This window comes from Mobula birostris, chromosome 3 (genome assembly GCF_030028105.1).
Source record: "Mobula birostris isolate sMobBir1 chromosome 3, sMobBir1.hap1, whole genome shotgun sequence".
Taxonomy (NCBI): domain Eukaryota; kingdom Metazoa; phylum Chordata; class Chondrichthyes; order Myliobatiformes; family Myliobatidae; genus Mobula; species Mobula birostris.
Window position 1 is genome coordinate 205,077,457 of NC_092372.1, and position 22,504 is coordinate 205,099,960.

Sequence of the window (22,504 nt, forward strand, 5' to 3'; positions counted from 1 at the left end):
AACCCACATATACCACCTCACTTTTATTTCAAAATGTTCGCTCTCTTTTTGTGCTAATTATTTAATTTATTCTTTATATATAATTCTTATTGTAATTTATAGTTTTTAAAATTGCAATGTACTGCTGCTGCAAAACAACAAATTTCACAACATATTCCGGTGATATTAAACACGGTTCTGACTCAGATTCATTATGTTATTTTCATTTTAGTTGACACAGTCATTTCTTTTGTGGCAGTTGAGTCACTTTTTCTCCAATTGCAGGGTTATTATTTATTTTTCTTTTTATTACCACTGTCTCACTCCAAGTTGCCAAGTTACTTGTTGAAACAAGCAGGGCTTCGTCATAATGTTCCAATGGCACTCCGAGATTCTCAGAAGGAAGAATTCTTACGTGGTTAGAGCAATAGGCCGTAACCTCATGTACTAAATACACAACTGTTCCATTCTGAGGAAGCCCACTTACTAGGGTTGCCAACTTCTCACTCCCAAATAAGGGACAAAAGTATCAGTCAAATACGGGACACTTGTGTTTACCCCGAGAAAGACTACCATGACCATGAAGCCTTGCGCGAGCACCTGTGTGTGCGCATGCGTGTACGTGCCGATTTTTTTTCTACAAATCAGTTTTGGTGATCCTGTTCAGTGAAACTACACTGTACATACATTATTTCTACTTTCTATATAGGCTGTGTATTTATCATATCATTCCTGCTTTTACTATATGTTAGTGTTATTTTAGGTTTTATGTATTATTTGGTAGGTTATTTTTTGGGTCTGGGAATGTTCAAAAATTTTTCCCATCTAAATTACTGGTAATTGCTTCTTCGCCTTACGCCATTTCAGCACGAAAAGTTTCATAGGAACGCTCTACCATAGCGGGGGAAATACGGAACAAGGGCGGTCCCGTATGGGACAAACCAATTTAGCCCAATATACAGGATGTCCCGGCTAATACGGGACAGTTGGCAACCCTATCACTTACTGACCTAAGAGATCCTGGGTAGGCAAACATCCATAATCTCTATTTCACAGATTCCGATTCAGATTCATTTATTTATCACATGTACATTGAAACATACAGTGAAATGTGTCATGCTCCAATGATGTGCTGGGGGCAGGCACAAGTGTCGTCACGCATTCCAGCACCAACGTAGCATGCCCACACGGTCAGCAGAACAACACAAACAATAACAGCAGCAAAACAAGCCGCCTTCCTCCCTCTCACCCACCACCCATTCACACGTACCGACAGGGCTCCAACCCCAGGACAGGCTGTCTCCAGACCTCAAACTACCAAGTAGATTCACAGGACTTGGGCCGTCAACCTCTGGAAATGCAATCAGTCCCTTGACACCGGGCCTCCAGCTCATTGCTACATGACTGCTCCTAACCTGGGACAACAGGCAACTTCGTAACATCTCTTCCCATGTGTATGAATTAAAACTTCATCTCTAAGCATAGCAAAATGGGGTCTGCTGCCTTGTTTTCGAGGAACATCTTTCTTAATTCAAAATGCTGCAGATGCTGGAAATCTGAAACAAAAACAGAAGTCTCTGGGGAGCAAAAGGCACTTCATAGTTGACGTTTTTACGTTGGTTCTTTTAGGAAGGGACACATCATCTCAATGGTACTGAGAAATTTTCTCAAGCATCTGCCTGGTGTTTGAGTGCACGCTAGGCAGTGGCCACTACACAAAAAGCAGGAGGAACTCAGCAGGCCAGGCAGCATCTGTGGAGGAAAATTTATAGTTGACGTTTCGGGCTGAGACCCTTCATCTGAGGACCTCTTACTGTCTTCCAGAGCAGCCACTACCGCCTTCTACAAGCTGCTTTCTACTACCTTTGCAGACTGCCCACCAATACTTTAAATTGGATTTATAAAAGGGATTTGATCTCTTATAAATATTACTTCAATTCTTAGTGCCCTTTCTCTTCATACTGTATAAATACCCATTGTGCAACTTCCTTGTTGTGTGACGAATTTTAATGTTCATCTGTTCATTGATTCTTCTCCCCATCACCGTTATTTCCGGTTCCAGATGTTTCCCATGATGAGCTCAGGAGCTCCGGTCAGTGAATATCCTTTCGTACGAACTGGACTCTTGGGCTTCGTTGGCCCCGGTGGAATGGTGTTTGTGGTGGGAAAAATGGACGGTCTGATGGTTGTCAGTGGGCGGCGACACAATGCAGATGACATTGTGGCAACGGCACTTGCAGTGGAACCAATGAAGTTTGTCTACAGAGGAAGGTCTGTGTCTGTGCTGGCTTGTAGAACGTAAAGCCTGAGAGCTGATCCTGCAAACTGTTTTGCTTTGGGGCCAAATTCTGTGTGTTAGCATTAATTGCACAATTCAAGTTGCTCAAAGTAAATATATTGTTGATTGTTTTTTGATGGAAGGTGATGGTTTTACATTTAACTGTTACAGTTCGTAAGTTCGATTATCTCTAAAAATTTTGACTGAGAAAAATCAAGTGCTTCGAAACTCAGTAACAAGTGTAGCATTGTGTCCCAACTTCTAACTCAAATTCTTAACCAATGAAGCTTTTCATATGTGTTCTTCACCGATCTGCCTACCTGTGTTGCCACCTTTAGGAAACTACGTCCTTCTACCACTATACCTTGTTGTTCTCCAGGACTCTGCTATTTACTCTGTATGCCGTGGTCTGATTTCACGTATCATAAAGCGTCACCTTGTATTTGTTTGATTTCAATTCCACCTGTCGTTTCCTTGTCCACCATCCCTATTATTCAATTATAACGTTAGACAATCTTCTTCACTGCCCACTCAGCCACCAGCTTTGCATTCCTATTAATCAAGTTATTTACATTTTCTTCCAATTCATTAACAAACAATAAAGAACCAAGCATTGATCCATGTGGCACACCACTGGTTACAGGTCAAAAACCTAAAAGGCAACCACTCTGTCTCCTAACAACAAGCCAATTTTGTAATGGATTTGCTAACTCACCGAAGTTCCCATGTATTCTAACCTTCTGAGCCAGCCGACCATGTAAATTCTTGTCAAAGGTCTTGTTGACAAGGTCCAGCATCTTGCCATTGTCAATCCTTTTGATCACCTCCCCAAAAACTAACTAATTTGGTCAAAATGTTCCTTTCACATTAACTGAAAGAAGAAACTCATGTATGATAGAATTAAATCTTATAGAATTTTAACCAAATTTTTCATTGACTTTTAATCATCATGATAGTTATTGAGGAAATGGGTATAACATACAATTGGAGATGTTTTGACATTTAAAAGGTTAAAAATTATATATTAACTTCAAAAAATTCACTGAGAAGTAAAATTGTAGTCATACAACCCGAATCTAAAGGAACAATAGTTATAAATAACTGTGAAACAGTTAGTTAAGTTAGATATCAGAGTTTATGGTGGGACATTAAGCCTTTTGAAAAGCGACAAGTTTGCATATTGATCCATTTGACTCTGAGTTAAATCCAGATGAAGGGCTAAACGATGACCAAAAATAAAGGGAAGGTCACAGTAGCACAAGTGAATAAGAACAATAATTGTTGTTAGATTACACATGACAGTCATTTAATTTGATTCATCTTTGTTTGTTAACAGAATAGCTGTGTTTTCTATAAATGTTTTGCATGATGAGAGGATCGTAATCATTGCTGAGCAGAGACCAGATTCTACTGAGGAGGATAGCTTTCAGTGGATGAGTAGAGTCCTTCAGGTAAAGATGATCACCAAAACTACATTTGACTCAAGTTTGGCAGATAGGAATCTCAGGGTAGTATATGGTGACATATATGCACTTTGATCTTGAATTTACTTTGATCTTCGATAAGTCTCTGACGTTTTGACAACCAGCTGAGACTCCAGTCATTTGATTGGAGATCATACATATGGTTTAAAAAGGCTCCCATTATTGTGTCCGGTGATCATTTCATTAACTGTGGAAACTTGGATGAGGATAGGATTGAGCTTACCAGTGATGTTGCTATCAATAAGTTGTGCAATGAAATCGAATAATAAAATGCAACACACACACACAAATTTCTAGAGGAACACAGCAGGCCAGGCAGCATCTATGGGACAGAGTCAATGTTTTGGGCCAAGACCCTTCATCCAGACTGGAAAGAAGTTAGGGCAAGAAGGTGGGAGGAGGAGAGGATGAAGGTGATAGGTGAAACTGGGAGAGGGGGAGAGGTAAAGAGCTGGGATTCTGATAGGTGAACGAGATAAAGGTTTGGACAAGGGGGAATCTGATAGGAGAGGGTAGAAGACCATGGAAGAAAATGGAAGGGGGAAGAGCACCAGAAGGAGATGACCGGCAGGTAAGGAGATGAGGTGAAGGAAAGAAGCGGGAATGGGAAAGGGGGAGGCAATTACCGGAGGTTCGAGAAATCAGTGTTCATGCCATCAGGTTGGAGGCTACCCAGATAGAGTATAAGGCATTGCTGCTGCAACCTGGGCGTGGCCTCATCACGACAGTAGAGGAGGCCATAGACTGACATCTCAGAATGGGAATGCGAAGTAGAATTAAAGTGGGTGGCCACCAGGAAAACTCACTTCTTCTGGCAGACAGTGTGTAGGTGCTCGCCGAAGTGGTCTGCCAATCGTTGGGTCTTACTGCTATGCAGGAGGCCACACTGGGAGCACTGGATATGGTAGATGATCCCAACAGACCCACAGGTGAAGTGTCGCCTCACCTGGAAGGACTGTTTGGGGCCCTGACTGGTGATGAGGGAGGAGGTGTAGGGGCAGGTATGGCACATGTTCTGCTTGCAAGAATAAGTCCTAGGAGGGAGATCAGTGGGGAAGGACGAATGGAGAAAAGAGTTGTGTACGGAGTGATCCCTGCAGAAAGTGGGGGTGCTTGCTGGTGGGATCCCATTGGAGATGGCGGAAGTTATGGAGAATTATGTGCTGGATGCAGATGCTGGTGGGGTGGTAGGCGAGGACAAGGGGAACTTATCCCTGGTGGGGATAATAAGCTGCATGATCTGAGATCAGAGTGCATACTCAAGCTGCATCGGCAATGTGAAAGCTCTTGGAATTATACATAGTTTTTAGATAATTGAAGAAAGCTAAATGCAAGAAGAAATGCTTTCGCATAAACGCTTCCTTTTTGCACAGTTACAATTTTGCCAATGTTATTTATGTTGGATCTAGTGTTGAATGGAATCCTTTGAAGATATGCTGCCGAGACTTAGACATTGTTGATCATTACAATTTTCCTTCATTTACATTAGCACTGATTTCAGAAAGATATTTTCTCCTTACACCTATACTGGCAAATGTTTAATAAACAAGTTAACCTTTTTTTATATTGGAGTCACTTATTTTATTAGCTTAGATTAGCCAGTGGTTATCTTTGAAAACATGCCTTTTACTGTATATATTGATCATGTTTCTAATGACTACCATCCTTGAGGTTACTCAGCAGTGTTATTATTCCGTTATAATGCTTTCTTTGGAGCTGATATAGAAGCCTTGTGTGTTAGGCAACAGAGTTCCTTAATCATAACTTTAAGATAGCAAACTTTATTCAAAGAAAACTCATGCAAATAAACCCTTAATGATAGAAACAACAACAGCAATGAATTTATATGAAAGTAAGCCAAACATGCTGTCCCTCTTCTTCTGATTTCATTCAGATGTGTTGGTGATGCTTGTAGTTTATTTTTTGACTTGGCAGTGAGGAAAATGATTGAAGAGAGTTGTGTATTAATTTTCATTAATGATTTTTTAAAGGCAATCGACGGTATTCATCAAGTAGGGGTTTACTGCTTGGCTCTGGTACCAGCTAATACTCTTCCAAAAACTCCTCTGGGTGGTATACACCTCTCTGAAACCAAACAGTGCTTTTTAGAAGGTTCTCTCCATCCTTGCAATGTGTTAATGTGTCCACACACGTGCGTAACAAATCTGCCCAAACCAAGGCAGAAACAACCAGGTAAAGATCTTTGCTTCCATAAGCTCAATGTCAAACTGCATCCATGAAAAATAATTAAATGGATAATCAGTAATTTGTGTGTAACAATGGGTAGAATATTCTTTTGTTTATTATATTGTGACTGAAGCACTAAATTAAAATATATGAAATATTGTTAACATTTGCATTTCTTGGTCTGGTTGTGCACCAAGTAGTTTGAATAAGTATACCATCTTGTATGGACAATATGGCTCCAGACTTACTACTGGTTATGCTTTTTGGTGGATACTCTTTGCTAACAAGGTTTCTCTGGGATTTTATGCCCACTGCAGAGATCGGCCCTGCTTCGGTAATGGTGGGAAATCTGGTATCAGGAAAGAGAATCGCCCAGGCCAGTGGAAGGGATTTGGGGCAGATTGAAGACAATGACCAAGGTAGAAAGGTGAGCAGAATTGTATTTCGGCACACTCCAAATGAGACATCTTCTGAACAGTCTTGACTTCCAATTCATGTAAAAATGAAATTGACAAAATTATAGATTATAATATCGGATAAAGGTAAAAAAAATTGCTGCTATGTTAAATGCAGTAAAATCAAATGCAAGATTTTTCTCTGGAATCAAATTAATTTTGATGAAGGCTGCTCAACAATTTGTCTTGATTATGCTGTGCAACTCTAGAGTAAAGTAATGTAGTCAGTTATCTCAGAATTGCTTCTGAGAAAAATCTTCGCTAACATCATGGTGAACGGTGAGTGATGTGGATTAGGTGAAGGGACGTCTAGTGGAGAGTTTCCTACCTGGGTTGCGTCAGAACTGGGTATGGAAGCACTGTTGTTGCAAGACAGAAACGATTACAGAGTGTAGTGGATACAGCCCTGTCCTTCATAGGCAAAGCCTTTCCCATTGGGCACATTTACTTGGAGCACTACGACAAGAAAGAGGCCTGTACCATCAAAGACTCCTCGTCTCCAGGCCCTGCCTTGTTCTTGCTATTACCATTAGGCAGGAGGTGTAGAAGCCTTAGGTCCCACAACACCGGGTTCAGCAACAGTTCTTACCCTAAAGCCATCAGGCTCCTGAACTGGGCATGGATAACTTCACTCATCACTATTGTAAATTGATTCTATGATCTACACACTCACTTCCAAGGACCTTTATTGCAACTCATGTTCTCACTATTCACACAGTTTGTCTTCTTTTGCACACTGATGACTTTCAGGTTTTTGCTTATATATAGTTTTTCATAAAATTCCATTGCATTCCATTTTGTTCCCTGTAAGTGCCTGCGAAAAAATCTCAAGGTAGTATACAGTAATATATATGTACTTTAGAACATAGAATATAGAAAATCTACAGCACATTACAGGCCCTTCAGCCCAAAATGTTCTGCTGACCACGTAACTTGCTCTAGAAGCTGCCTAGAATGTCCCTACCGCATAGCCCTCTATTTTTCTAAGCTCTGTGTACCTATCTAAGAACTTCTTAAAACTGTGGTCCCCAACTTCCGGGCTGCTGACCAATATCAGACTGCGAAGCATGCAGAGGTGCAGCGGTAGCCGGGATGCACCCAGCACATCTTTAAGAAAAAAGCCTAAATAAACAAGCTAATTAATTTGGTACCGCCCGGCACATATAGATGGCCCAGATCAGAGGCGATTGCCGATTGTGTAGAGCAAGTGAAATTGGCAATCGCCTCTGATCTGGGCCGACATTTACGTGCCGGGTGGTACCTAATTAATTAGTTTGTTTATTTAGGCATTTTTCTTAAAGATGTGCTGGGTGCGTCCTGGCTACCGCTGCACCGCTGCATGCTCCGCGGCAATGTATCGGTCTGCGGCCCGGAGGTTGGGGACCACGGTCTTAAAAGACCCTATTGTATCCGTCTCTACCACCTTCACTGGCAGTGCACTTCCACGCACCTACCATTCTCCGTGTGGAAGAATTTACCTCTGACACCCACTTTGTTCCTACTTCCAAGCACCTTAAAAATATGCCCCCTCATGTTAGCCTTTTCAGCCCTAGGAAAATGTCTCTGGCTATCCACATGATCAATGCCTCTCATCATCTTATACATCTGTTACGTACCCCGTAACTGGGTTGCCAAACCAGCAGAAATGGATCACTCAGTTGGAGTCTGGATTACTAGAACTAAGAAAGTTTTATTGAAGAAATAAGCAACACAGTACTCTAATCAAAAGGATAATAAATGCAACAGTTCAGCAATGATAAACATACATGTACACAGAATTAAGATAACAGGATCGATCAAGCTCTATCGTTGTCTAGGGGTAAATGACCAGTTTCAAAATGACGCAAAGCTCAGTTCAATTTAGTTCAGTTCAGTTCGCAGTAATCGCTGCCGTGGCGATGGACAGTGGGGGGAAGGAGAGAGAGAGCAAAAACGAATGAATATTCAAACGGCTTCCACACAGACCTTCGCAGTCAGCTTTCGTGCGAGCCCTTTGTGATGTCATCTGAGGTCACCGACCGCGACCCCCCCTCCGTTTCCAGATACGATTGTTTCTCTGCGGTGAACCCAGCACCCAGGCAAGGGTGGACACACACCAGGTTCCCGCCGATCGTGCCTTTCCACCCTGTGCGTCTATGGCCTGGTCCCGCATCCGGCCTTCCAAAACTTCCCACCAACTTGTGAGAGACGCACCGCTTCCAGGGTCTCGTTACCTCGGGTGCCGTGTGTGTCTTGCCTTAGCGAACCTGTCCCTTTTTATTCCCCTTCTGGGGTATCGCCTGTCCATCACTTCAAACAGTTCAGGGTTCAAAGGGGGAGCCGATCTTGACAGCTCTCCTTCCGTTACTCTCTCCCGTCCCTTCATTAACATCTCCAAATGCTGCTCCATTGTTTTCCTTATCTCTCTCTCTCCTGAAGACAGGCGGCAGACCAACTGCTGATCCCACTGGTGCCAGCACAGGACAGCTAACATCTTAATTTATGTGTATTCTTGTCACACACCTCTTTCAGATCACCTCTCATCCTCCGTCGCCCCAGGGAGAGAAGGCCAAGTTCACTCAACCTATTCTCATAAGGCATTCTCTCCAATCCTTGTACTTTGATGATAAATTTATTTTGAACATTGACATTTAAACTGATGGGTCGCATCCTTCTAGTATTATAACAAAATAACAATCCCAGTTGATCAGTGTTAGAAATCACCAGCCATGGTTCTTAGGATGCAGTATTACACCGCTCTGCATGGTTATTCCTTTAATAAGGCTTGTTGATCAACCAAATTTCAATAGCAATTACTATGCGATTAGAAAGTGACTTTAAATTAAGTCTGACAATCTGATAATTAAACTGACCAGATGTACTGTTTTAACATCCAATGCTGTTTTAAAACTACATTTTTACCAGATGTTTTTCCTTAAAGAACATTAATTACAGAGCATTTAAACAGAGATGAATTTCAATGTGATGAGCATACAAACAAAATAAACATGTATTCCAATTTTCAGTAAGTGTTGATACTACAAATGTACTTGTCCAGAGGAGAGGGAGCTATAAGGTGCACGTGGACAATTATATTAGGATGTAAAGATCAGGTACGACAAATGGTCAGAATAGAATGACTTAATAAGGTTACCATGTGAAAAGATTCTATCTCTTGTTTTTATTACTATGCCCCCACCTGTTTACAATCTCTTGTTTCAATGTATGTTTTTTGCTTTCTTGATTCAGCTCAGTTTTATTCAGAGGAATAGCTGGGCTATTTCTAACCTCCAGTTCTTTCATTGTAATCTTTAATTAACGTCTATCAGTCGTGAGGGTTTCAGCAAGTACATTAGATTAGCCTGAATGAAACTAGCTGATTGAACGAGTGTCTGAATTGCCCAAAGACAACATCGTTGTGGACCATTGTTTGCTCGTGTGACTGCACTGAGAGTTGGTCATGTAGAAAAGTTCTGAGCTGAGATTTGCTTTATAGATTTCCAGTAATACCTGATTTGAATTAAATAAACTGTACTAGCCATTTTATATCCATTAACCAAAAGCAGATTCAAAGACTAAAGCATTTTGTGTAAAGCTCTGAAGCGTGGTGTTTCTAATTTTTTTTTAGTTTTTCTGGCATTTGCTATCACTCCAGCTACATTTGTTTAAAATAGCCCCACACCTGTATTTCTTCTTCTACAGCTATGACAATGGTTATGATGTTGACTTTTGTTTTCCATGACCATTTGAATCTGATTCCCAGCAGTTAGGTTTAAAGGGAAGTTACCCCACAAAGCATGTGACCTTGATTCATCCAATTAATTTTGAATTGAGTAGATATATCAATTTCAACATAACATCTTATCCATATTCTCAGAGTGACCATTTTTAAGCCTGTTATCGCTATGTTCTTCTTATAGTTTATGTTTCTGGCTGAAGTTCTACAATGGCGTGCACAAACTACTCCTGACCATGTGCTTTTCACACTACTGAACTCTAGGGTAAGTTTTGTATAGTTTCATTGTTGAATAAACGAAGTTATCCATTCCCTGATTATCTCTGAATAGGTTAAAGAGTCTCCTGACAATAAAAAAAACAAACAAAATATTTCATTTATTTTGTGACGAATTGAAAAGTAGAGGTAAAATATTAAACCATCAGAAATGTGTCTTAGACTAACCAATATATTGTGAATAGTCTTTGTCCAAGAGTAATGGAAGGGTCATAGATTCACATGAGAATGTAAAGAAGTGGTAGTAAAAATCTGCGCAGATCGAACAAACACAAGATATTGGAGACAAGTTATGAAAACAGACAATATATCAGGCCAGGACCCTTCATCAGAACTGGTGAAGAGTCAGAGAGCAGCAGAAATCGCAGAGGGGAAGCAGTGAGGGAAACTACGTACTTCAGAGGGACTTCACAGTGGAGCAGCAAATCACAAGCACAAGACATTCTACAGATGCGGAAAATGCACGAAGTGCTAGAGGCAAGTCAGGGAAAACAGTCAGAGTTTCAGGCCGAGACCCTTTGTTCCGGCTGGTGAAGACTAGCAGTGATTGATCAAAGCTTTCAAGATTATGAATACATTCGAATAGGTAGATTTAGTTAAGTTATTTAAAATGCGTGAGACCAAAAGAGGTCAACAGTATCAGATAGAAGAACAATTTTGTAGGAAGTTCTCCAGTAAGTGCACGTGGAATTCCCTACAGCAAGGCGCTGAGGTAAAAAGCCTGGATATACACTTAGCGGCCACTTTATTAGATGCAGGAGTGGAACACAGTGTGGTCTTTTGCTGCTGAAAACCATCTATTTCAAGGTTCAACATGTGCGTTCAGAGATGTCCTTCTGCACGGCACTGTTATAACATTTGGTTATTTGAGTTACTGTCACTGTCCTGTCAGCTTGAACCAGTCTGGCCATTCCCCTGTCTCATTAACAAGGTGTTTTTATCCATAGAACTGCCACTCACTGGATGTTTTTTTTTTACACCATTCTCTGTAAACTCTAGAGAATATAGTGTGTGAAAGTCTCAGCAGATCAACAGTATCTGAAACTCAAACCACCCCATCTGGCACCAACAATCATTCCACAGTCAGTCACTTAGATCACATTTCTTTCCTATTCTGATGTTTGGTCTGAACAGCAACTTGACCATGTCTGCATGTTTTTATGCATTGAGTTGCTGCCATGTGATTGGCCGATTAGATATTTGCATTAACGAGCAGGTGTACATAATAAAGTGGCCAGTTACTGTATATTGGGAGGTGGAAATGCCCATGAGGGAGAAAGAAATAGATTTAGAGGCTTGGGAGGAAGTTCATGTAGAACATAATACAGATCTATTGGACCTAAGTCCTGTTTCTGGGCAGAAAATATTAATTCTAAATTAAATGCTATTTCTATAAATGTAATCATGATCTTTTGTTCAGAATATAAAAGAGAAGCAGATTCTGCTTGATGAACTAATTTTCAGAAGTGAATATCCAAGGTGGGTACTGATGACGAGTGTGAATATTGTTCGTAATTCTTGAGCAATTAAGATGATCATTGAACTGTGAATGAAGTAATCACAAATTACCTTTTATTTTTGTTTCACAGGGGACAATAGCCAATTCTTTAACATGCCTTCAGCTGCATAAACGAGCAGAGAAAATAGCAGTTATGCTGATGGAGAGAGGACACTTACAGGACGGAGATCATGTGGCTTTGGTATATCCGCCAGGTAGAGTCAGATTATAATTTTTGTTCAAGACCTTTACTATGTCCTTCTCTTCTCATGGCAAATCTAATGGTTTTTAAAAAAAAATAGTTTTATGTTCAGCTGATGAAATACAGGGAAATCCACTTAATCAATCACTTTTTAACATTGTTCAGGTGGCTTTTAGAGACAGCCTTACAACTTAGTTTGGTCTGAAGTCTAGGCTGTGCTAACGTGGGGCTTTGGAATTTAAAATGCAGATACTGAGTTGAAAAATATTTTGTCCTTCATGCAGGGATAGACTTAATTGCAGCATTTTATGGATGCCTGTATGCAGGTTGTGTGCCAATAACTGTTCGACCTCCACATCCACAGAATATTGCGACCACGTTACCCACAGTGAAGATGATAGTGGAGGTAGGTGAAGATTCCTAGTATTAACATTCTTAGTATGTTCTGTGTTTGAATTTTCAGCCAACTCTTCCCACTATAATTACTGAGGCTGAGGTAGTTCTGACTCAAGTAACAGACATTCTTACTGTGTAATGGGCAGCAATGAATGTTCCCCACCTCTGGTGGTGTTCAGGGCTTTATTCATCATGTCAGTAGCTTCCTCTCGGTTTTCGCTACTGGCAATCATGCGGGTGGAGACTCAGGAATACCATCGCACTCAAGTTTGTCCAAAAATTCTCCAGTGAATACTGTTGTGCTCTGGAACTCTGTTGAGAAGTAAGTCATGTCAAAATTGTTTCTCAGAACTGATTACTTGACAGGAAGGCGGCATCTGGGGAGAGAGAGCTCGTGCCATTCCAAACCAATGATCATCATTACTCTTTCAAACCATTGCGCCCATTTTTAAGCAACTACCATTGCCTTCCATTCTATCATTCTGAACAGACAAGTTCAGATCCACAGGCTTCCAGCTGCTTGTAAAACATATTCCTCCAGGCTGGATACAGTATGAGCTAGATAATGGTGACGGTGCTGCAGATATGTACACGCTTTACCATCAGGTTGCTAAGAAACTGCTGGTAGGTAAATGTCTGTGAATGTTTATGGGCACCAAAAGTTGATGGTACTACACTAATGATCCAGAGGTATGAGATAAGTTCCAGTGTTGCTAATTGTGAAACTAATTTCATTAAATTTGGTCATTTGTGAGTTAAACTCAGAAAATAAGAATAAACCCAACAAATGTATTGAGGTTTTTTTCAGGAAAGAGAATCCATGCCCTGATCAACTCTGTTTTTCTCAGAATCCGTTTTATTATCACTGATCTATGCTGTGAAATTTATCATCTTACACAGCAGTACAGTGCTGCACAGTGTGAAATATTACTATAGGTCTCAAAAAGGAGCGTAAAAAAATATCATGCAAAAAGGGAGCAAAATAATGAGGTAGTACTGATGGGTTCAGAAATTGATGGTGGAGGGGAAGAAGCTGTTGTTAAAACATTGAGCTTGTCCTTTCTGGCTCCTGTACCTCCTTCCTGAGGGTAACAAAGAGAAGCCAGCATGCCTTTGACATTAATGATGGATGCCCCCTTCTTGAGTATTGCCTCAGATCTCTCCACAGACGCTTCCAAACTGCTGAGTGTTTCGGAGGTTCAAAGGTTCATTTGTTACCAAAGTATACAGCTTGAAATTCTTCTTTCCCGGGTAGGCAGGAAACCAAGAAAGAAATGAAAGGCAGCACAACCGTCAACCCCCAAATCCCCCCTCCTGCACAAAAACAAACAAAATGGAACAGGGACATCGATCCCCAAATCCCCCCTCCTGCACAAAAACAAACAAAATGGAACAGGGACATCGACCCCCAAATCCCCCCTCCTGCACAAAAACAAACAAAATGGAACAGGGACATCGATCCCCAAATCCCCCCTCCTGCACAAAAACAAACAAAATGGAACAGGGACATTGACCCCCAAATCCCCCCTCCTGCACAAAAACAAACAAAATGGAACAGGGACATTGACCCCCAAATCCCCCCTCCTGTACAAAAACAAACAAAATGGAACAGGGACATTGACCCCCAAATCCCCCCTCCTGCACAAAAAAAACAAACAAAAACAGAACAGGGACATCGACCCCCCCCCCCACACACAAACAAAAGCAAACAAAACAGGCACATTATTTCCAGCAGTTTCCAGTTTTAATTCAGGTTTCTGGCATCTGTTTGTTAATTTGTTGGTTACACTGGCATGCCTTTTCATGTGCTTACATTCTCAAATAATTCCATTCTCAATAACAACTTCTGTGTGTTTGTTTGTGCTGCTCTTTTTAAAAATATATTGCAAATTACTTCAGCAATTAGTTTTTTGACTTGATATCAGAATACAAACTCAACAAGCGAAGTTTATTTAGCGTAAATTAGAATCAAACATTTTGCATGCATATCAAGTTCCCAGGCCATGGAACCTCTACCCTGGAGCACGTCAATAGACCTCTCAGGATCATTTTATCTTATGAGTTTAATTTGTAATTGATCAAATTTAATGAAATTGCTTTCACAATTTACAATGCTGGGATTTAGCCTTGTGCCTCTGGGTCACTAACAAAATACCATGAAGTTTCCAGTTTCCTCCCACAATTCAAAGATGTACCGGTTAGTAGGTTAATTGGTCATTGTAAATTGTCCTGTGATTGAGGCCCTCCGCTGGTCAGGGTTGGCCAGGGATGTCTGTTTCAGTGATACGCAAGTCAGGGCAGGACGATATGAAGAACAAGCTGTTGATCCTGGGGTTGCTGGGCAGTGCAACTCATTGGACTGGAAGGGCCTGTTCCACAATGTATCTCTAAATAAACAACTGTCAGGTGATCATAAACATTCACTTAATGTTCTCTTGCTAACTGTTTTAGTTCATAGGTGCTAGGAATCCTGAAGGTAAAATATTGTAAAACGTGATCGCCATTATCAAACTGATACCTTGCTCGCCTCTGTACTGAAACTGTGGCCTGCAATTAGTGGACTGGGTGTTTGAAAGTCTTTTGTTTATCAGGTTTCTTTTTTGGTGGCTACCAATAAGGAGACAAATCTCAATGTTGTGTAAGGTATACATACTTTGAACTTTGATACCTAGGCTTGAATTAGTTGTTGGTGGCACTGGTATGCCTTCTGGTTAGATCAGTTCTGTAAATATCTGCAAGCCGGTAGGTCTGTGTGCCCTTTTAAAATGCACGTCCCAATGAGCCAGTGGATGACAATTTTAATTACTGAGAAATGAATCCAGTGATTTAAATGAATAATAATGATCATGGTTTGTTCAGCGTTCATAAGTGTGGTAACTAGAAATCTTCTGCTTAATTGACCATAGCGATATATATAATTTGTGAAAATTTCTCATTATTTATCTCTGACCTTCAGGTTATGGGGTTATATTAATTTTTGTCCATCAAACACTCTGTTTTATTCTGAGCAGACATTCAGACAGTGGAGTATCCTTCCAGTGTTTCAAGGCCTTGCTTTATGGTTCATTTACACCTCAGCAATGCTATCAATGATAACTTTCATTCTCCCCTCTAATGGAAAGGAAGTCATGCTGCTGGTTCTGGAGTAGTAGAGGGACATTGCAAAAAGCAGTTTTCAAATGTATCTGAGTGGAACATTGGCTCCACAGTGAGTGCGCTGTCTGCTGCTATATTGAACCTTTCATTACTTTGAGATATCTTCAAGGACTTCGTCATTAATTAAACACCCACAAAATGTAGTCACTGCCATACTATAGAAAGAGTGAAGACTAATTTGTGCATAGCAAGTACGAATAAGGGAGGGTAGTTTGCCTCTTGAGACTTCTCCTCCATCTTAATGAGGTTATGCCTGACTCCATATGATCCACGTTTACCCGATGCCCCTTCAAACTGAATTGTCATACTTCTCAGTATGGTCATTTCACAAATTTTGTTGAATAATCTTCCCAAGAGACTTGTTGAGACAACTTATAATATTGAAAACAATATATGAACAGAACTATTTCTTTGTGTAAAAGATATTGGCTGAGGCACTAGTCATAGTCATACTTTATTGATCCCGGGGGAAATTGGTTTTCGTTACAGTTGCACCATAAATAATTAAATAGTAATAAAACCATAAATAGTTAAATAGTAATATGTAAATTATGCCAGTAAATTATGAAATAAGTCCAGGGCCAGCCTATTGGCTCAGGGTGTCTCACCCTCCAAGGGAGGAGTTGTAAAGTTTGATGGCCACAGGCAGGAATGACTTCCTATGACGCTCTGTGCTGCATCTCGGTGGAATGAGTCTCTGGCTGAATGTACTCCTGTGCCCAACCAGTACATAATGTAGTGGATGGGAGACATTGACCAAGATGGCAAGCAACTTGGACAGCATCCTCTTTTCAGACAACACCGTCAAAGAGTCCAGTTCCATCCCCACAACATCACTGGCCTTACGAATGAGTTTGTTGATTCTGTTGGTGTCTGCTACCCTCAGCCTGCTGCCCCAGCACACAACAGCAAACATGATCGCACTGGCCACCACAGACTCTGGTGGGAGTTTGAGGTAAGGGAACCCTTAGGAGACAGTGATTATAATCTGATATAATTCACCCTGCAGTTTGAGAGGTAAAGGTAACCACAGAGGCATGAGAGAGGAGTTGGCCAAAATTAATATTTTTTGTCAAAGTTGATTGGAGGAGGAAACTAACAGATAATGACGACTGAGTAGCAATGGCTGGAGTTTCTGGGAATAATTTGGAAGATGCAGGATTAGTTCATGCCAAAGAGTAAGTATTCTAAAGTAAGGATGAAGCAATCATGGCAGACAAGGGAAGAAAAAGACAGCATAAAAGCAAAAACGAGAGCATACAGTACAACAAAAATCTGTGGGGAGCTAGACAATTAGGAACCTTTTAAAATCCAGTGGAAGGTAATAAAGAGCCCATAGTATTACAAGAAAGATACTAGCATGGATAGAATATTGGCTGATTGGCCGGAAGCAAAGAATAGAAATAAAGGGGGCCTTTGTTGCTTGGCTGCTGGTGTCTAGTGGTGTTCCACAGGGTTGGTATTGGGGCCATTCTTATCATGTTATATGTCGGTGATTTGGATGATGGAATTGATAGCTTTATTGTCAGGTTTGCAGACAATATAAAGAAGGGGGAGGGGCATGTAGTGCTGAGGAAGCAGGGAGTCTGCAGAAGGGCTTAGATAGATTAGGAGAATGGGCAAAGAGGTGGCAGATGGGATATACTGTAGCACAGAGAAGTTATGCATTTGGTTGAAGGAATAAAGGCAAAGACTATTTCCTAAACAGAGAGAAAATTCAAAAATCAGAGGTGCAAAGTGACTTGGGAGTTCTAGTGCAGAATTTCCTGAAGATTAACTTGCAGGTTAAGATGATAGTTAAGAAGACAAATACAATGTTAGCATTCATTTCAAAAGGAATCAAATATAAAAGAATTTGGAGTATTGAGCAGACTTGGGCCTGATATTTAAGGAAGGGTGTGCTGCCGTTGGAGACAATCCAGAGCAGGTTTGCAAGAATTATCCTGGGAATGAAATGAGTTAGTGTATAAGGAACATTAGTTACCTCTAATGCCTGTACTCCCTGGAGTTTAGAAGAACATGTTTGTGGGGGGGGAGGTGGAGGGCGTGGGTTCTCATTCAAGCCTACTGTATGGTCTTGACAGAGTGGGCATGAAGATGTCGATAGTGGGCGAATGTATGACCAGAATAGAAGTACACTCCTTTAGGAGTGCGAGGTTCGAAGTAAAAGTGATTATCAGAGTACGTACATGTCACCACACACAACTCTGAGATTCTTTTCCTGCATACTTACCAAACCTATAGAACAATAACTGTAAGCAGTATCAATGGATAACAAACTGAGCAAATGCAGATAGAAATAAATAGCAATAAATAATGAGCATGAAATAACAAGACCAAACAGTCCTTAAGTGAGTGTAGTTATCCCCTTTTGTTCAAGAGCCTGATGGTTGTGGTGTAGTAACTGTGCTTGAGCCTGGTGGCACAAGTCCTGAGACACTTGTACGTTCTACTCAATGGCAGCAGCGAGAGAAGAGAATGGCATGGAAGGTGAGGATCTTTGATGGATGCTGCTTTTCTACTGCAATGTTTCATGTAAATGTGCTCAATGGTTTTACCAGCGATGCACTGGGCTGAATCTACTACTTTCTGCTTAAAGGCATTGGCGTTCCCATACCAGGCCAGAATGCTGCCAGTAAGTACACCACACTCTCACCGCAGACGGTTGAGGAAGTTTGGTATGGGCCCCCCAGATCCTAAGATCTTTCTCCAGGGGCACAATTGGGAGCATCCTGACTGGCTGCATCACTGGCTGCTATGGGGACTGTACCTCCCTTAATCGCAGGACTCTGCAGAGAGTGGTGCGGACAGCCCAGCGCATCTGCAGTTGTGAACTTCCCATGATTCAGGAAATTTACAAGGACAGGTGTGTAGGATCACTGGGGACCCAAGCCATCCCAACCACAATCTGTTCCAGCTGCTACCATCCGGGAAACAGTACCGCAGCATAAAAGTCTGGACCAACAGGCTCCGGGACAGCTTCTTCCACCAGGCCATCAGACTGATGAACTGACGCTGATTTGAGTGTACTCTATATTACACCGTCTGTTCTATTTATTATAAATTACTGTGATTACATGTGGCACATTTAGATGGAAACGTAAAGATTTTTACTCCTCATGCATGTGAAGGATGTAAGAAATAAATTCAATTCAATTCACATCTATAGAAGTTTATCAAGGTTTTCAATGAGGTGCCAAACCTCCACAGACTCCAGAGGAAGTAAAGGCGCTATCATACTTTGCGATTATATTTATATGATGGGTCCAGGACAGGTCCTCTGAGATAGTGACACCGAGGAATTTAAAGTTACTGACCCTCTCCTCCTCTGATCCTCCAATGAGTACTGGCTCGTGAACCTCTGGTCTCCCTTTCCTGAAGTCTACAATCAGTTCCTTTGCCTTGGTCTATCCCAGGGTGAACAGAGATAAGAAGGAATTTCTTTCATCAGAGGGTGGTGAATCTGTGGAATTCTTTGCCAAGTCACTCGGTATACTTAAAACAGAGGTTGATAATAACTTGATTAGTAAGGGTGTACGAGGTTATGTAAAGAAGGGAGAAAAATGGGCTTGAGCGGGATAATCATGAATGATCAAATAGTGGAGCAGGCTCAATGGGCCAATTAGCCCAATTCTGTTCCTATGTTTAATTTTCTTATGGAATAAATATCTGGTATAACTGCAAATATTTACCAATAATTCTGCTCAGCCAGTGTTTGAAATAGTGACATTAGATTCTTAACTCAGGCTTTAGAAAGCGCAACAGAACCTGACCCAGAAGGTGACTCCTCGAACAAGCAGCCTTCCCTTCCCCTCAGACTGTGTTGGAGTATCAGCCTAAATTTTGTCATCTCATCACTTGAGTAGGATTCCAATCCACAACCTTCAGAATGTCTTTGCTGATCCATAACTGACACAACAATCTTTCACTTAATGCACCATTCCACATTGTAATTTTGCAATGTCAGATTTATCAGTTTGGGATGGGGAAAAACTGCATTACAGTCAGTGTAGGTGTGAGGTGAGGCACTGTGAATATAAACCAGCCGGTGCTTTTCTGTTGCTGATTGACCAACTCCTGTCAAGGGGAACTGAAACACTGACTCTCAGAGAAATCTCTTCAAATCCCTGCTCCCACAGATCTCGCTGTAACCTACTCCTTCTTGCATGCTTATTAATGTCATCCTGATTGCCCTCTTTCAGGGTTAATTTACAGTAGTCATTTACAGTAACTACATCTCAGTGTATGGCAATAGTCCCGTATTGGACCACAGGGCCCTCCAGCGTGTGGTGAAAACTGCCCAGCGGATTATCGGCACCCAATTGCTCACCATTGAGAACATCTACCATAAACGCTGCCTGGGCAGGGCAAAAAGCATTATCAAGGATGCATCTCACCCTAACCATGGACTTTTTACTCTCTTCCCATCCGGTAGGCGCTACAGGAGCCTCCGCTCCCACACCACAGGCACAGGAAGAGCTTCTTCCCTGAGGCTGTGACCCCGCTGAACCTCACATCACAGCGCTAAGCAGTATTGCACCCATATTGTACTGTCTCAGTACTTTTTATATTTGTGTGCTATAACACTTACTTTTTATTCGCAGTTATTTTGTAAATAACATTATTCTTTGCATTTCTGGTCAGATGCTAACTGCATTTCTTGGCTTTGTATCTGTACTCAGCACAATGACAATAAAGTTGAATCTAATCTAATTGAATCTAATGCGTGGGCGTTTCTTTGGGATGTGTGAGGAAGCCGAGTTAACGGGAGCAGAGGGATTCTGCTGAAAATCTTATGCAACGCACACAAGATGCTGGAGGAAGTCAGCAGGTCAGGCAGCATCTATGGAGAGAAACTAAACAGTCGACATTTCAGGCCGAGACCTTTCATCAGTCCTGAGAACCCCCAAGCGTTTTGTGTGTGTTTCAGGGAGTAGAGAGAGCATGGTGGTGTGAGAGAGTTAGAATCAAGTTTGAGTCACTGGAACTGCACTGCAGCAGCACTGCCTGTTGTGACATTGTGCACAAAGACACACAGTTATTACCAAGCCTTTTGAATTTACTGGGGCCTGGAAATGATGGTGTTATGAATCAGAATGGCGAATGTACGTCATCATTCATCATAACTGCAATTTCCCTCTGATCTGGTTATATAGATTAAAAAAAACTTAAATAAGCATCAAAATACTCCCTCTCAAATAGGTGGGCAGTCTTGATATCAGGTTGCATAAGTCCAGGGTGGAAGCTTGTTTGACGAGGTTGCTGAGGATTATGTTTGTGCTTGCTTACACACAGGCAGAAAAAAGGCTCAAAACAAATGACTCATTCTTAGATTAATTATTGAAATGTAATGTCATTGCACGGTATGATTTATTAAGCTCTTTAATGGGATGTAACTCTTCACTTAGAACCCTTCAAAAATAGAAGAATCCTGCTCTGAAGCCTCCTCTGGCACTCAGTAAGATTATTTGATCTCGTCCTGAGCCCCATCGAGTTATACAGCAAAGAAACTGGTCTTTCTGTCCAACTTGTCTGTGTTGACCAGCTAGTTCCATTCACCTTCTAAACCTTTTTCTATTTATGTACCTGTCTATATGTCTTTTAAAGTTTGTAGCTTGTTCCATCTCCAGTAAGTGTAGACTAAATTCTAAATGTGGAAAGAATGCAGAAAGCTGAGCTACTAAGGGACCTGGGAGTCCTTGTGCAGGATTTCCTAAAGGTTAACTTGCAGGTTGAGTCGGTGATAAAGAAGGCAAATACAATGTTAGCATTATTTCGAGAGGACTGGAATGTAAAAGCAAGGATGTTATACTGAGTCTTTATAAGACATTGGTCAGACTGCACTTGGAGTATTGTGAGCAACTTTGGGCAACTTACCTAAGAAAAGATGTGCTGGCATTGGAGAGGGTCCAGAGGAGGTTCACAAAAATGATCCCGAGAATGAAAGCGTTAACGTATGAGAGTGTTTGAAGGCTCTGGGCCTGCACGCATTGGAATTTAGAAGAATGAACACTTATCTATTGAAACCTATCAAATATTGAAAGGCCTAGATAGAGTGGATTTGGAGTGGATGTTTTCTGTGGTGGGTGAGTCTAGGAGCAAAGGGCACAGCCTCAGAATAGACGGATGAACGCTCAGAACAGAGATGAGGAGGAATTTCCTTAGCCGGGGTTGCGGGGTGGGGATGATGGCTGTGGATTTCATTGCCACAGACAGCTGTTGAAGACAAGGCATTGGGTATATTAAAGCAGAGGTTGACAGATTCTTGATTAGTAAGGGCATCAAAGGTTGTGATAGTGTTTGCCCTCCACTCCTTTTTAAGTCTTTTCCTTCTCATTCCTATAACTTAACCTACCTGTAGTCCAAAAATCTAAACTAATCTCAGCCTCAAATAGGTTCAATGATACTACTTCCACATCTGTCTGGGTAAAATTTCCAACCCTTCTAGAGAAGGTATTTCTTCACATCCCAATTTTATGTGGAAGAACATGTTACTCCGAAATTAGGAGATCCCAGTCTCACAGTACGTGGGCGATATTTACTATTGAGTCAAGGAATATTGTGTGCAGTTCTGGTCGCCACATTGTAAGAAGGGTATAGAAGCTTCAGTGTAGGTGCAGAAGAGGGTCATTAGGAAGTTGCCTGGATTAGAGAGTATTAGCTACAGCGAGAGGTTAGACAAATTGGGTTGAGACAGTCAGAAGCTAAGGAGAGACCTGATAGAAGCATTTAAAATTATGACAGATGTAGACAGGACAGATAGTCTGTCTGTTTCCCAGGGTGAAAATACCACAACACACACAGTCCTGTCCTGATGAAGGGTCCTGGCCCGAAATGTTGACTGTTTACTCTCCTCCATAGATGCTGCCTGATTTGCT

The 22,504-nt window shown here is 41.3% G+C and overlaps 1 protein-coding gene across 4 annotated transcripts in view; it reads left to right on the plus strand.

The window, feature by feature from the left end:
* LOC140195535 (disco-interacting protein 2 homolog C) overlaps positions 1-22,504 on the plus strand; it is a 653,338-nt gene that overhangs the window by 518,155 nt on the left and 112,679 nt on the right. For all 4 annotated transcript variants that reach the window (XM_072254007.1, XM_072254008.1, XM_072254010.1 and 1 more), the window contains 7 exons: positions 2,042-2,250; positions 3,594-3,708; positions 5,733-5,934; positions 6,246-6,355; positions 10,283-10,363; positions 11,964-12,087; positions 12,359-12,480. In XM_072254007.1, the coding sequence (XP_072110108.1) occupies positions 2,042-2,250; positions 3,594-3,708; positions 5,733-5,934; positions 6,246-6,355; positions 10,283-10,363; positions 11,964-12,087; positions 12,359-12,480 (963 nt within the window). The remainder of the gene's footprint in view (positions 1-2,041; positions 2,251-3,593; positions 3,709-5,732; positions 5,935-6,245; positions 6,356-10,282; positions 10,364-11,963; positions 12,088-12,358; positions 12,481-22,504) is intronic.